We start from the raw sequence: 15,087 nt of genomic DNA, 5'->3' as shown, positions 1-15,087 counted from the left end.
TTTCCCCGCTTGTGTGCGCCAGGCACAAGGGACGTTTTAAAATGCCCACCCACAGCTAGAAGGCCTTAGTCCGGCCAATTATGTACATTTGGATGGTGGTTAAAGTCACACTAAACTCAGGAGTTAAATCTTAAAAATACATTTAAGTAGCTTAACGGTTAACAAAAATGAAGCTTATGTTTGCATCACTCAGCTGTAGATCCTCAAATCATCTCTGAATTGGTGCTGACACTGTCCTTCCTTCTGGAGGGTGCTTACATTTGTTCCCCATGGTCCCTGTGTGACCAAAAGTAGCCACCCTCCAGAAGGAAGGACAGTGTCAGCACCAATTCAGAGATGATTTGAGGATCTACGGCTGAGTGATACACAAATAAGATACATTTTTATTAATCGTTAAGGTACTTGAATGCATTGCTAAGATTTAACTCCTGAATTTAGTGTCACTTTAATTTTAGTGCAAGGTCAGCAACCCTAATGTCTGCATTGGTCCACCTACTTATTACCTTGACTTATAGCAGTGCGTTCCTTTATGTCTATATCAATCTGAAAGTTTATCTGTTTAACTCATGTCTAGAAAGGCGGTTAGTTAAAAATTGAAACAGTATACAGATACAAGGCCATATTTATTTTCCCCCTATAGTTCATTTTAAAACATTTTGTGTATTTATTGTGTGTTCTCTTTAATTTCTGAATTAGAAGCAGTTTGGGAATTCAGCAACCATGTAAGCCACCTGAACCCACAATTTCAGCAAGAGACCTCGAACTGCAGGTTTGTTGTCAACTTTGCCTGTAAATTTTATGAAACGCTTGCTTTTTTTATTTACAGTATCCATTCTTAGAGTTTTGCATTTACTAGTATGAATAATATAATTACATCATGGTAAATGTTTTAGTTTTGGTGATATGTTAGTACAAAATTTGCATTCAAAGGGTATTAGGCGTGGGTTAAGATGAAGGATCAATACAACAATCTGGGGAGGCCACATTTTCAAGACAATATTCTATTTCATGAAAGACCTATTCAGGCCTCAGCATTGCATTAATTGAATTGAATTCATTGTGAGTCTCTTGTCACCAAACCAAATATTCATGCTGACAGTTTGCAGGCCTCTATAGCTCTGTAGAAGCATTTCAAAGCTGAACTCTGGGCAAAACAATTCTTTGGCAATTACTTGGTTATTTTCTCTTTTTTTTTCTTTTTTCCATGCTTTGATTGTAGATCCTAAAATGTTACTGGCTTACTTAATGGTGACCAATGACAGTCACAAGTAACTTATTTCCTTTATACAAGGCCAGTCACCACAGCCTGCTCCCTAGCTCTTGGGTGACCGATCTTGTCACTACCTTCCCAGCGGATCAGTGTAAGAAGTGCTAATAGCATTGCTGCCTGCAGTCCAAAGAGATGAGCATCGTGTCTGAGCAGATGGTGCTTACACTGTCTCCCCTACCCAGCTCAGCTCCCCCTGCTCAACATAGATTCACCCTCCCATTCGGTAAGGCTCTTTGCCTATTGCCACTGCCTGCTGAGCCACTTTGCTTACTTGCTTTATGTTTATTGTAGAAAAGACGGGAGTTCTCTGCTCCCTTGTTCCTGCCGGTGCAGCTGTCTGCACACCCATTCACACAGCCCTGGTTCTTTAAATGTAACTGTGTGTAGCCTGCCAGGGACAGAGGAGTAGAGCTCCCCTGTTTTTGCTGCAGGATGATTCTGGACACTAAATAAAACCAAACGTTTTTACAGTCACGTCTGACACTGCCGTTCATTAATGATAAACTTAGAGAAAAGGGAAGTGAGTTGGAGAATTGTGAAGAGGAAGAACGGTGATGTCCTACCCAGGACTCTTAGATATCTGTGTGGATGGGTGTGCAGGCAGTAAATAAAGCAGTGTTAGCAACCGGTCAACTTTGTTACTGACAGAGATATTCAGTAATGTTTGCAAGTGACCACACAGGGAGATGGCAGAAGAGAGGTAGGGAATGTTTTGGAGCATGACATTTAACTCCTACTACCTTGCTTAGAGCTGTGTCCTGAGATGGCAGGCCAAAGGCATCTACAGATTTGTGTAGAGCAGAGGGGAGGGGTGGAGAGAGAACTTGCTGAGAAAGAGGTGACGTGTGCCTTGGTGTGCAGAAAGCTACGTAAGGCACCTTGTTAAAGGAGAACTATGAGGTGAGTGCTATTCACTCACCTCATAGTTCTAGCCGACCTGTGACAATGAAACTGTCACAGGTCGGCTTAGTAGATCGGGAGTTGAGCGAAAACATACCAGCGTTCGCTCACCTCTCGATCCTGTCACGGCTCTCTGCCGTGGCAGGGGAGGGACTGGAAGGGGCGGGTACAGCTGGCTCTGCCTCTAGATAGGCAGAGCCAGCTGTCAGTCACACAGCTGGGCGGATCCAGACATAATTGTTACATACAAGTTACAGCTCGCGGTATACTGAGCCTTGGGTGGCGGGAGGACGCTAGTTTGTGTCCTCCCGTTACCCTAAGGAGAACTATGGGGAAAAGCCTTAACCCCATAGTCCTCCTTTAACCCCTCCCCATAGGCTGTTGCTTCAAGAATCCTGATAGAGACCCTATGATGACATCACAAGGTTATAAATGATTATAAACCCTTTGTAAGAACAAACAGTTATGTATACCTAGCTAACAATGAAATCTGCCAGCACAGCACAGACAGGGTTAATTATGGCAAACACAATTCCCAGCTCCTGCATAAACATTACATAGAAAGGATTACCTTACATTTTCAGTCCTGGAGTTATCGGAAAACAGGATTTAAAGGGTAAAGAGCAATTTTAAATATTTTTAAGTTTTGCTATTTAAATGAGAACATGTAACACATATATAGTAGGTATTATCCCAGTTTGGCTGCAAAAATAGGAATACACGGTAATGCTCTCATTTCCAGAGCCTATGTTCACATTTTCACATTTTGTTTAGTGACATCTTGTGTTTGCAAGAGAATTGGAAAATGACTGCAGAAAGCCTTACATCTCCCAGCACCTGGATACTGCATTGCCCTTCAATTGGCAAAAGCAATCACTGGGCAGAAACTTCTGACAGTCATTGGGCAATCGGGTATAGACCGCCTGTATTAACTATACAGGGATAATATAAATATGTTATAGGCAAATTTTAAGCAATACAGTGCTGGGCCTGATATGAATGACAAATTAGGGGTGCCATATATGTGGGCAGTAATCCCTCTACCCTGGCTGTTTTTAACTCTTCAACGATCAGAATGGGAAGTTAAAGACTAAAATGGCTGCAGACCCCACATGGCAAGTCTTTCTTCCTCGTTTCCTCTTTTTCCTAGTATTTGGGTGGCGTGATGTAGTTAACTTTATTGCACATATTGGAAAGGTGAGGAATGTGGCTGCTAAGTATGAAACATGGGTGTTTTGAATTCCTTGGGAAAAATCAAATGCAGTGGTGTGATGCCAAAGTGGGGGCTCATGCAGCTTGGAAGATTATTGATAGCTTTGTGTACACAGCGACAGAGGACCGCAAGCTGAGATTTTTTCAATAAAAAATTCCTTCTTAGGGTAGTGCAAGAATATTGACTGTGGAGGAGACAACAGTAGCGCAGTATTACGTTTGGCAAAGCGTACCTTTGTATTTACACTGAAATGCAGGACAGTTGCCGACTGCCGTATTATAACAGAAGAATAACAATCAGATATCAGTGGGTGTTCATAAAATTGACATAATTTACAAGACAATCTAATACAAATGCCAAATACAGTGGTTGACTAATTGTGATGAGTTGAAGCTCCATTTCAGGATGTGGAGGTAAAGATCCCACGTCTTTAAGCTAACACATCCTTAACGTGGACTAAATTGCCTCTCTGCAAATGTGTAAATGGAGTTTAAGTCTTTCATACTGGAAACCCAACAACACAGAATTGTATATTTTTTTTGTTTTTGAACAGAAAAGTTATTGCATTTTTTCTTCTATAAGAACAGGTGCTGTTTAGTACAAACTTGGATTTCCATCTCTCCATGTGTTTACTACACTTTGTCAAAACTGTATTCTCTTATAAAATACCAATTTATGTTTATTTTCTACAGACTACACTGTATGGCAAGTTGGTATCAGCTAGGCAGAAAATAGCCAGTGAGAAGGACATTCCACCAGCTGTGCTAGCTACCAACAAGGTGCTTGTGGACATGGCTAAAATGAGGTACGTGTAATATTTCCTTAAATTTTTGTTTTGTATGGTTAACTTCATAAGATTCCTAGTGACTGCTGAAATACAATTCTAAGATAATCTCAGATCACTAAGATATGCCAGAATTCTATACTATCCCAGAACTCCTGGGTTCTAAGATTATTATTTAGAATTCAAAGATAATACCTAGTGGGATACACTCAGTGGGGTGAGGGAAACGTTGTACAGTTTTCCTTACATAAGTTCACCAACACCTCCCCCCTACCCTGAGTGCCTCCCACTAGATGAAATACTTACCTTCAGCCCCGATCCAGCAATCTTCACTGTGTGGCTCTGTGCAGATCCGCACACCTTTTGCTGGATCAAGGCTGAAGGTAATTTTGGACCTAGTGAGATGCACTCAGGGGGGTAGGGAATTTTTCATTAGAACTTTTCAAAGGTACAGTTGTACTTTAAAGCCAAAGTATCACCATGACGGTGAGGAAACTAGCATTCTCAAAAGGAAAGGTTAGCAATGGCAGCCACCATTGTGCTCTCATCACAGTTTCCCATTTAAGTTAAACTCCAGACTGGCTTAAAAAATAAAAATTATTTCCTCCCCAATATATAATAGTAATATTTACCGAATCCACGGTCCCAAGGCAGCTAGTCTTTTTGGTTGTTTTCTCTTCCACCCTGGAATGTGAGCCGGCCCTTGACCTACGGGATATAATTGGTGAGATGGATCTTGATATGACTGGAGAAGAAAACCCGTCTTTGGGGACCAGTCGGTACTACCAGAAATGGCAGGTAGTAAGCCTGCGGGACGGTGAATGAAAATGTATGTTCACAAAATGTGAGAAAATGAACTTGCCCACACCACTCTGCCGCCTCTCTTGACCCTCATTGTTCATACCTTTCCATGCAGGAGTTGCACCGGTGTGTGTGGGGGTGGAGGTTGGGTGTGGGTCAGGCTGGCACTTGCATACCAAGGTATGAACAGCAGGGGCCGGGAGAGGTGGTGGAGTGCCATGGGTAAGTTAATTTTCTAACATTTTTTGCAGTTAGTTTTCTGAGAAATTTGTGCAGAAGTTATCTATTTACTATGAACCCAACTAAGAAATGGTTTGAAACCCTTTCTAAAAACTCTGTTTTCACTGCAAGATCTTGCCGTTCATTTGATTTTGGTTGTGGCCTTAATTTGTCTGACTGGTCAAAATCTCTTAGAAAAGTCTAACCGCTGCTGCAGTTGATCCCTTTCTAAAGGTACGCATGGAGCAGATGGCTGTGACGTTAAACTCCAGCTATGGCGATTTGCTGGAAGCCTCCTGTCCTGACCTTTCGCACATTTCTTTGCTGTCACTGTATATGCGTAGGGAACCCTTATGTAAAAAGTGTTTAATCTGCATGGCCTTTGAGGGACAGCATCTTTTCAGACCAGCACTTGACAACACCATCAAGGATGCTAATTAGTGGAAGAAGCCTAAGGAACAGACTTCTCTCTCTTTAACTTTAAAAAAACAAACCCTTTTTGTTTCACTAGTCATTCAACCTCCATGCCGAGATCCCCCTAGGCTCCTGATCCACTCGCAAGTTCTGGCACCCAAAGTCTGTCAATTCCTTTGATAAGGCTTCCTTTGTATGAAAGTGTGCTCCCAGTTTGTTAACCTTTGTGGCCACTTGGACAGCTTGCATCTCGGATGCTTGGGTGCAGGAGGTGGTATCCCAGGGCTAGAAACTAGAGTGTTACTCCCTGCCCTCCTCAGTTTTCTCACCTCCAACTTTTCTGTGTCACTGTACAGAGTAGAAGATCTACATTAAGCCCTCTCAGATCAAGGTGTAATTGCCCCATTTCCTGTAGTAGAACAGTTTCAGGGGTTTTACTCCAATATGTTCCCTATTTCCAAGCCCAGAGGGGTAATTTGTCCTATTGTGGTTTTCAAAGTTCTGAATGTCTTTTTTCAAGTCCACCATTTTTCCAGCACATCAACAATTCTTTAATTACGCTGTGGGTACCCCTCCACTACCAGTTGGTGGCCTTGCCCTTCGGGGACCTGGTCATTAGAGGAGTTCCCATTTATCAATCTTGATTTTCTTGTCATTTGGCTGTGTCTGTCACATCGGATCATCTTACTTGAGGGTCATCCAATCCAGATTCAGTCAGACCATTCCATGACGTTGGCATATATAATCATCAGGGAGGAACCACAATTTTTGGTGCGGTCAGACTGGTAGATTGGATCTTGTCCCGGACTGAAATTCACATTCCAACCTTGTCAGACATATATATTCCAGGCATAGACATTTCACAGGCATACCTTCTCAGCCTTTGTTTAAAATGTTTCAGCATTAAAAAGTCAGCTGCCAATGATCATATTTCGGTTTCCATTTAAAATGTAAATACAACTTACACAGCTTTGCATGCTTACCTGGTAACCAAAGATTGTTTCCTAATTTATTTTTATTTTTTTACCTTACTATCCATCCTGGGTTTGTTTGTTCTTACAATATTTGTCATTATAATTAGCTGATATCATTCAAAAACTAACCACCATAGTAGATTTACACTCTAATAACTTGCACAGCCTTAATATTTAAATTCCACTTAGATGCCAGGATTCTGCATTTCTATTACTTATTGTGGTCATCACATATTTGCTTTCTGTCATTACTGCGATCTAAGACCTTGGCAAGATCCTTCCCCCCATGACTGTCAAGATTTGCTCTTCAGCTACAGCCACGTTACTGGCACCAGGCTGAGCAAAATGTTCCATATAACTACAAGGTTGCAGAATATAGATTATATATGTCACTTACCATCTACTGGATTCTCCTACTAAAATGTGGTGGAGTACTCAATGAAATCAGGTAAAAAGGTAATGGTCATTTTATCACAGGCATTTCCCGCCACAAATTTATATTATCAGGTAAGATATTGAGGTTGATTAAACTTTGGCCCGCTCAACCCCAAAACAGAGATATATTTTGAATTAAATTGCTTTTTAAATGCACTCTGTATCCTGTTTGCATATGTCTACATAATGATACATTTCATCTGAAGACCAACAACAGTTGAAAATATGAAGAAGCTTGATGGAGTCTCAGAAGCCAAGGCTAAGATGCTGGCTCCTCTTGTGGAAGTAGTCAAGGAGTTCTGCTTGGCCAACTGTCTGAAGGTATTGTTTTATCTTTCCTTGTCATTCAATGTGGTGAAATATACAGCGAGGAAAATAATAATTTGATCCCCTGCTGATTTTGTAAGTTTGCCCACTTACAAAGAAATGAGAGGTCTATAATTTTTAGCATAGGTGTATTTTAAATGATCGAGACAGAATATCAACCATAAATGTCTGCGGTCAGATGAGACCAAAATTGAGCTCTTTGGCATAAACTCAACTCGCCGTGTTTGGAGGAAGAAAAATGCCAACTATGACCTTAAGAACACCATCCCTACAGTCAAACACGAAGGTGGAAACATTGTGACACCCGTTAACGGAAAATGAAGGTGGGGGTGATCTCCCCAGGGAAAACACTGGTAGCAGCAGGGGGAAAAAAGCAAAATGGTTTTAAGTTTTTCCCCACTGTATTCAAATGTATGGAATTTAAACTTAATTATGGATAACAAACTTTCTGTATGTCACCAAAGGAAATCTCAACGCTCCAATTCCTTAGCTGCCATCAGGACTCCCCAGGTGCTGGTCTAATAGGTGCGTCTCCACCTTGGAGTGTAGTAGTATACGAACAGATCGCACTATCCAGAGAATTCCAATACTTCAGACTTTATTGAAATTCACAGCAAATCCAGTGTAACATTGAATAAAAGTGAATTCCTCATAGGAAGTTCTTTCTATACAGAGAAGATTAGTCAGATCATCTAGTTTTTCTTGAGAGGAACAACTTCATTTTTAACACAATATCTTTCATTCTCAGTGTTGTATTATCCTCATTCTTAATATCTTGGTTCAATATAATCTAAAACTAATTATGTAAAAATGTATCTGCTAATAGCTGTTCTATTTGTTAAACATTGTGCATGAAAAATCTTCTATGCTACCACCTTGTGGGTAAAACACAAACTGCAAACTTATTAACAGAAATGCAAAAAGGAATTTAAAAATGTATCATATGTACCACCATATACAAAACCAGATACTTATCAATAAACTTAAGCTGCCAATACTTTATAATTTAAAGTGGAACTACACCCTCCTATATTTTTACAGTCAAGGAAGGTGTGCCATCTTAGCCTCCATTTGGATTGCAGTTACCATAGTCCTGCACATGTGATAAGCTATGACACCAGCCATTTTAAGGGTTGAAAGTTCGGTTGGGAGCTGAAATAAGCACACTGGTAACCTTGACAGTTATTATCAGAGTCATGCCTTTTAAAGTAAATATTTTGTGGGGCAGTTAAATTGGTTGGTGTAGTTCCACTTTAAGCTAAATGCACCCGAATAGTATATTATTTGGCTTTAAGACAATGCCCACACTACCTAATCTCTATCAAGGGCATACATCTACAAAATACACGTTGGGCCACGGAAAAGTAGCCCGGCTCCAATACCAGTGCCACACTCTTTGGAGGAGGTCATAGCCCCTTGCTCTCTGTCTGGCGACATGGTGTCGCCCTGTGTGCAGTGTTCTGGTTTTATTTTGCCTTCCTATTTAGTCCTTCTGTGCACATCCCGTCAGAAAGATGGTTTTCTCCCTGGAACAGCCGATAGTGATTATGGAAGGCTATGTGCAAAGCGGATCGATTTAAGGAAACACAAGAGGCCTTCGGCGACAAGATCCCAGGAACAAAACCACCAGCTAAACGTTGTTTTTAATGTCTGGTTCGTAAATGGCGCCAAACTGGCTCTGTCTCAAAAATGAAGAAATCGAGGTCTCCATCAGTCCGGATGCCCGAAATTGTCCGTGACATTCAGCAGCGGATTGCAAGTAGCCCCTGAAAATCAACTCGAAGACTGTCTCAGCAAGTTGTGGTATCACGAACGCCGTGTCGGTGCTGGAATCTCTGAACCTCAAACTGTACCGAATAACGTGTACAGGAACTGAAAGAGCCCAACAAAGCTAAACGCGTAAATTACTGTACGTGGTTGCTGAATATGATTGCTGATGGACATTTGGACCCATTGCTGTACTTCATGACGGACGAAGCTTGGTTTCATTTATCAGGTCACGTAAATTCCCAGAACACGAGGTACTGGTCCGCTGAAGATCCCCACTTGACTCACGAAACACCACTCCACAACCAGAAAATTTACATTTGGTGCGCGGTCAGCAACACGAATAGTGGACCCAATTTTTTTCAAATCAACTGTGACTATTGCGGTTTACCTGGACATCTTCGAACAATTTTAAGGCCAACTAACACCAAAAGAAAAAATGTACTGCTTTTTCCAACAAGTTTGGGCAACATGCCATACCTCACGCAACTCACTGGCGCGGGTTAATGAACTGTTTATGGAGGAGCGAACTGTGAGCGAGGGGTTATCTGTGGAAAAATGTAAAGCAACAATCCACATACCCTGGATGAACTCAAGGAAAACATCACAAATACTATCCGCAGTATCACTGTTGTAGAGCTGCAAGCAGTATCGGCCATCATGCTCAGACGTGCCCAAAGGTGCATAGACGTGAACGGGTAACTTGTGGGTAAGTGAATAAAAACAATCCACTTGCTCGTTCATCTCGTCATACTATCGCCAGAGGCGGGCTACTTTTCCGTGGCCCACCCTGTAGTATACATTCAATGTGTTCCGGAAAGAAGTGTTTGAGAAGGCTGCTTTGTTATCCTTCGTGTGGTATCTTGTCATGTGGGAGTTGTCAGAGAGCTGACTGATATTACAAGCAATCACAGTGAGCACAAAAGCCAGTTTTTAAAGTTCCTGTGAGTGGTGATACATATATTGTAGTGCTTTGAAGAGGGTTGATGAAAGCTAAAGAATCAAAACGTAGAAGCCCTCTAAGGTGTGTTGGAACTTCTAAACAATTGGCAAAAACCTTTGCATCCCATTTTTGGAATTATATAATTTAAGCGTTTCATGAGACTCATGACAATGAAACCCCACAAAACAAAACTGAATAAAATGAGTTGGCTAAACAGCTTTCTTCAGACAAGGCTGTTGGAAATGAACAGTGGAAAGCATGAGTGTTTTATGCTACAAACCCTGCAGACATAAACACATTTACTGGTATTGTTACAGTGCATTGAAACAAAGCTTCATTCCTCCTGAAAAGTGATTACATTTAAAGCAATTGTCCCATGTATGCCAGCATGCCTTTGGTAAGTCCTAAAGTAAAGCAAAGGTGTGAAAAGAGGTAAACTATTACTTATTCTACAAAGCTTTCAAACTAACTGATCACTGTAATTGGTATTGCACGTCTTCAATCTGCTATTTGGTACCATTGTGTGCACCATACGGAACATGGACTAGCTGTGTCTGGAACAGAGTTGCTTTAATCTGTGTAGGGCAAAATAACATCTCATGACCATCAAGGAATTCTGCAACAAAACATGGTGCCCATTGTTAGACCCAAAGTAATGGGTCCTTCAACTGTGTAACGACCAAAAACACAGCTTAAAGCACCCAAAAATGTCCAAGAACAAAACCTTGGACTATTCTTAAGTGGCCTTCTATTAGTCCTGATCTGAATGCTGTTGAACATCTATGATATGAAAAAGCTTTGTTGTAACCCTTCTTTGCATTAACTGTCATATAACAGCCTTGAGATTGCTAACCCCTATTCATAAAACCCTATTTATTGTATTCGGGTGACATTCAAAAAAGTGTCTATGCTTAAATGTCACACTGTTGGTGGTATTTTTGGGGGTTTTTTGGAAGGTATTCTGAGATGTTATTGAGTCCTGAATCACACATTCAATATCAAAACCAGAAGAATTTAATAATGTGCTCTGTTTTTTCTTTTTTTAATTTTAGGTAGATTCCTTTTCAGATGGAAAACCAAGTTCAAGTGTGCGTGTATCAAAAGGTTCAGTTGTCATGTCACTCCCAGAATCTCCACGCATCACCTACTCCCTGTTTCAGGAACAGAAACTGTCTTTGGTGAGTCTGGCAGCTTACACTATCTATAGTAATCCATATAGCAATCCTGTGGAATGCACCTAAATACAATACAATTAAATCTTTCAAGGCAAGGCAGTTCCTATCAAGCTGATACCTCATACATGCTGCTCAGGATACAGGCCACATATATACAATAAAATTGTATACAGTAAATACAGTGGTACCTCGATTCACGAATGCTTCTGTTCACGAACAATTCGGTTCGCGAACAGGAAGTTCTGCAAAATTCTGCTTCCGTTCGCAAGCCCCGCATCGGGTGACTAATACAACAGCAGCCATTCCCTGCTCTGACACATGGTCGTGGCTTCCTCTAGTCGAGATCGCAGTCTGATCAGAGTTTGATTCGGTTCGCAACCAGAATCGTGGAACTAAGTTTGTGAATCAAGGTACCACTGTACATTTGTATTGATGCATGATTTCCATAAAGCAATATAAAGATTGTTAGGACGAGATTCACATATTGTGGGTACCAATATTTCTTTCGGTACTCGCTGATACTGATAACGGTGCCATGTGCCCAGATTATTAGGAAGCTGGGCAGCGGATCATGACCCACCGCCCGGCTTCCTGATTGCTTGGGAAGCCAGTGTTCTATCAAAAGAACACCGGCTTGACTTCCTGATCAATCAGGAAGCCGAGCAGCGGGTCATGAGGCTACCAGCAACAAGTGAAGCTGGCTTCCTAGCCAATCAAGAAGCCAGGTGACACGTCATGACTGATTGGAAAAGAAGCCGGCTCCATGCTCCCTCGTCACTGCCGGTCAGAGGTAAGTATCGGAGCATTTGGCTCGCCCAAATACTAAGTAAGGGGCACAGATACCGACACTAGTATCAGTATTGGTGCATCCCCTAACGCAGGGGTAGGCAACCTTGGCTCTCCAGCTGTGTTGGAACTACAAATCCCATCATGCTTCTGCCTCTGAGAGTCATGCCTGTGGCTTGCAATGCCTTATGGGATTTGTAGTTTCAGGACAGCTGGAGAGCCAAGGTTGCCTACCCCTGCCCTAGAGGGTACACCTATTTGTAAAGGGCTAGGCAGTGCACTTTTGACAATGATACTTCTCAAATAAGGAGCCAATAGCAAAAAAGGTGGGTTTAGGAATATTGTCTTGACAGAATGAACATCCTGCGTGGCCTGGCTGTAAACTATGGGCTTTTACTATGTGCCCTTATTTTTCAAACTAGAATGGTAATCTATTCTAGCTGAGGTAAGTCAGCACTGTCTATAGGTTTTGGTTAGAGATGCACCCATACCGCTTTTTCGGTTAAGAGTACTAATATTTTTTTTCAGTACTCGCCAATACGGATACCAGAAGTCTTAAGGAAGCTGGGCGGCATGTATTGACTCGCCACCTGGCTTCCTGATTAGCAGGGAAGCCGTCTCTATGCTCCATCACCAGGTGATGAGGGAGAATGGAGCCGGCTTTCTGGCCAATCAGGAAGCCAGGGAGGCGGGTAATGAATCGCCACCCTGCTTCCTGATTCGCCATCTTTCCGAACAATCAGGAAGCTGGGAGGCGAGTAATTCTATGCCACCCGGCTTCCTGATTGGCCGGGAAGTCGACTCCATGCTCCCTCGTCACTTGGGACGAGGGAGTATAGAACCTGCTTCCCGGCCAATCAGGAAGCTGGGGGGCGAGTCATTAAGCACCCCCCAGCTTCCTCATTAGCCAGGAAGCCAGCTCCATGCTCCCTTGGTGACAAGGGAGCTGGCTTCCTGGTCCAATCAGGAAGCGGGGCGGCGTGTAATGACTTGCCGCCCGGCTTCCAGATACCGGAAGTTCCATTATCGGGATAGGAATTGGGAGCATTTGTGCAACTACTCGTACCGGTATCGGTATCAGTGAATCCCTAGTTTGGGTACAAGGATACTTCTAACCTATTTGTGGTTCTCACGGTGTTGCTGGCCCACTGCAAACAGTACCACCTTCACAATCATAGATGTGATGTTTCTGCATTTTACAATAACTCACCAAGATGATTTAAATTCATTTTAAGAATTGCTGGATGCAAATAACCTTCCTTGTTTAAAATCTGTAATGCCCTTAATAAGTTGGGATAGTTTTTCTCATTATTCATGAGATGTATTTTTTTTAAACTTCTTTCTTTGCTTGGCTACAGGATACAGCAGCATGTGTCTGAAATGTGACACAAACACTTCATACACAACACTTCTCCCATACTGGAGAGTTGTCATCACATTTTGGAAAGATTTTCTATTGTTTCTCCAGGATAGGAACTAAAATGAAATTTACCCAATGGGATGCAACAAAAAATAAATCTTGTCAGTTTTTTAACAATTTGTTACCATAGAAAAAAGTGTTGGCTATTGATAGACCAAGTCCCTTTCCTTTTCTATAAAACCTAACTACCACGTTTCTGCTTGCAGTGCTGTGTATGCTCATTAGACAAATGTGTACAAAAGCTTAGCAAGCCTTATATGGCAATCATTTAGGCCAGGGGTAGCCAAACTCCAGCCCTCCAGCTGTGGTGAAACTACAAATCCTGTAGGAAGGTGGTACTTGCGTTAGGCTCACCTAGTTGTTGCAAAAAAAATCATGCTTGTAACTTGTTTATGGCACAATGTAGCATTTTCTTACGATCCATATGTTATTGACACTGTAAAAAAAATACAAATATAAAAGGACAATTTGATTTAAAAAATATTATTTTTAATTAGATCTGGCACTGTTCTGCTTAAAAACTCAGGCAAACAACTTAATACATAGCTGTTTTACCTGCCAAAGGATGTATATTTCTGCCCATCCAGTCCTGCGATTTACACAGCTCTGCTACATCACACAGCAATGCCTGGTAGGACTGGAGACCTGATTTTTCTCTGCTACAGTTCATTACCATTTACAGATCTCCTCAATACCCTGTGTTTGGACAGTGAAAGGATATGCAGCAGTTCATCTCTCTGTCACTCTGCTCTCTTCTCCTTTTACCATTCTCCTTGTACTGCAACATGTTAATACTTTGTGGTGCTTCTCCCTCCCCGCTCTGAGCTCTGCTCTACAGGGGATTGCAAAAGGCTGATACCAAGTCAAATTCGGGTACTTGCACTTGTTGCATTTTAAAAAGACATTTAATGATACAGTTGTGTAAAAAAGTGTTGGCCCCTTCCTGATTTTTGATTGTTTTGCACGTTTGTCACACTTTAATGTTTCAGATCATCAAACAAATGTAAATATTAGTCAAAGATAATGCAAGTAAACACAACATGCAGTTTGTAAAGGAAGGTTTTTATTATTAAGGGAAAACAAAAGTGTGACAAATGTGCAAAACAATGAAAAATCAGGAAGGGGGCCAACACTTTTTCACACAAATGTATATGATAAATTAAGAGCCGCCTTTATTTGTGTCTTTTATATCTGCCTAAAGTTCAGCTTTAAGGAGACACTAATACAAAGTGCATACTACTTCTCTGCTCTACATGGCTCTGTACTTGCTTTACCATAAAGTGAGATCTTAATTCATTTAACTTTAAAAAGGAGTATTTATAGGTCTTAGTGAGGTGGACATCACTGTCCCATTAATTATACAAAAATAAATGCGCAAGCTCTAAACTACTTCACCTTTGTATTTCATTTATTATTAACTGTCTATTATTTTTTACAGCAAAAAATTGCTGATGCCAGAAGTATAAGCTTGGCAGCAGTTGGTATGCATCTTTGGCAAGCTCTAAAAGCAGGCTATCAACTCGATGTGCAGCGAGCTGGCTTGACTCCTGCAATACAGAAGACCATCACTAATGTGATTAAAAGTCCTCCGATAAACTCAGGTCAGACACTGATCAAACTGCACTTCTGCTGAATACTGATTGTGGGATATTTATTTAT

The 15,087-nt window shown here is 41.5% G+C and overlaps 1 protein-coding gene across 1 annotated transcript in view; it reads left to right on the top strand.

Annotated features, from left to right (window-relative positions):
* The window catches only part of WRN (Werner syndrome RecQ like helicase), a 127,922-nt gene that overhangs the window by 101,700 nt on the left and 11,135 nt on the right, over nt 1–15,087 (top strand). Inside the window, exons 29-33 of the mRNA XM_018570636.1 lie at nt 700–769; nt 4,076–4,188; nt 7,217–7,331; nt 11,100–11,225; nt 14,867–15,029. Of these exons, the coding sequence (XP_018426138.1) occupies nt 700–769; nt 4,076–4,188; nt 7,217–7,331; nt 11,100–11,225; nt 14,867–15,029 (587 nt within the window). The remainder of the gene's footprint in view (nt 1–699; nt 770–4,075; nt 4,189–7,216; nt 7,332–11,099; nt 11,226–14,866; nt 15,030–15,087) is intronic.

The sequence above is a fragment of the Nanorana parkeri genome, unplaced genomic scaffold (genome assembly GCF_000935625.1).
Source record: "Nanorana parkeri isolate BGI_ZX_2015 unplaced genomic scaffold, ASM93562v1 scaffold1564, whole genome shotgun sequence".
Taxonomy (NCBI): domain Eukaryota; kingdom Metazoa; phylum Chordata; class Amphibia; order Anura; family Dicroglossidae; genus Nanorana; species Nanorana parkeri.
This window is presented reverse-complemented; position numbering and strand designations above follow the sequence as displayed.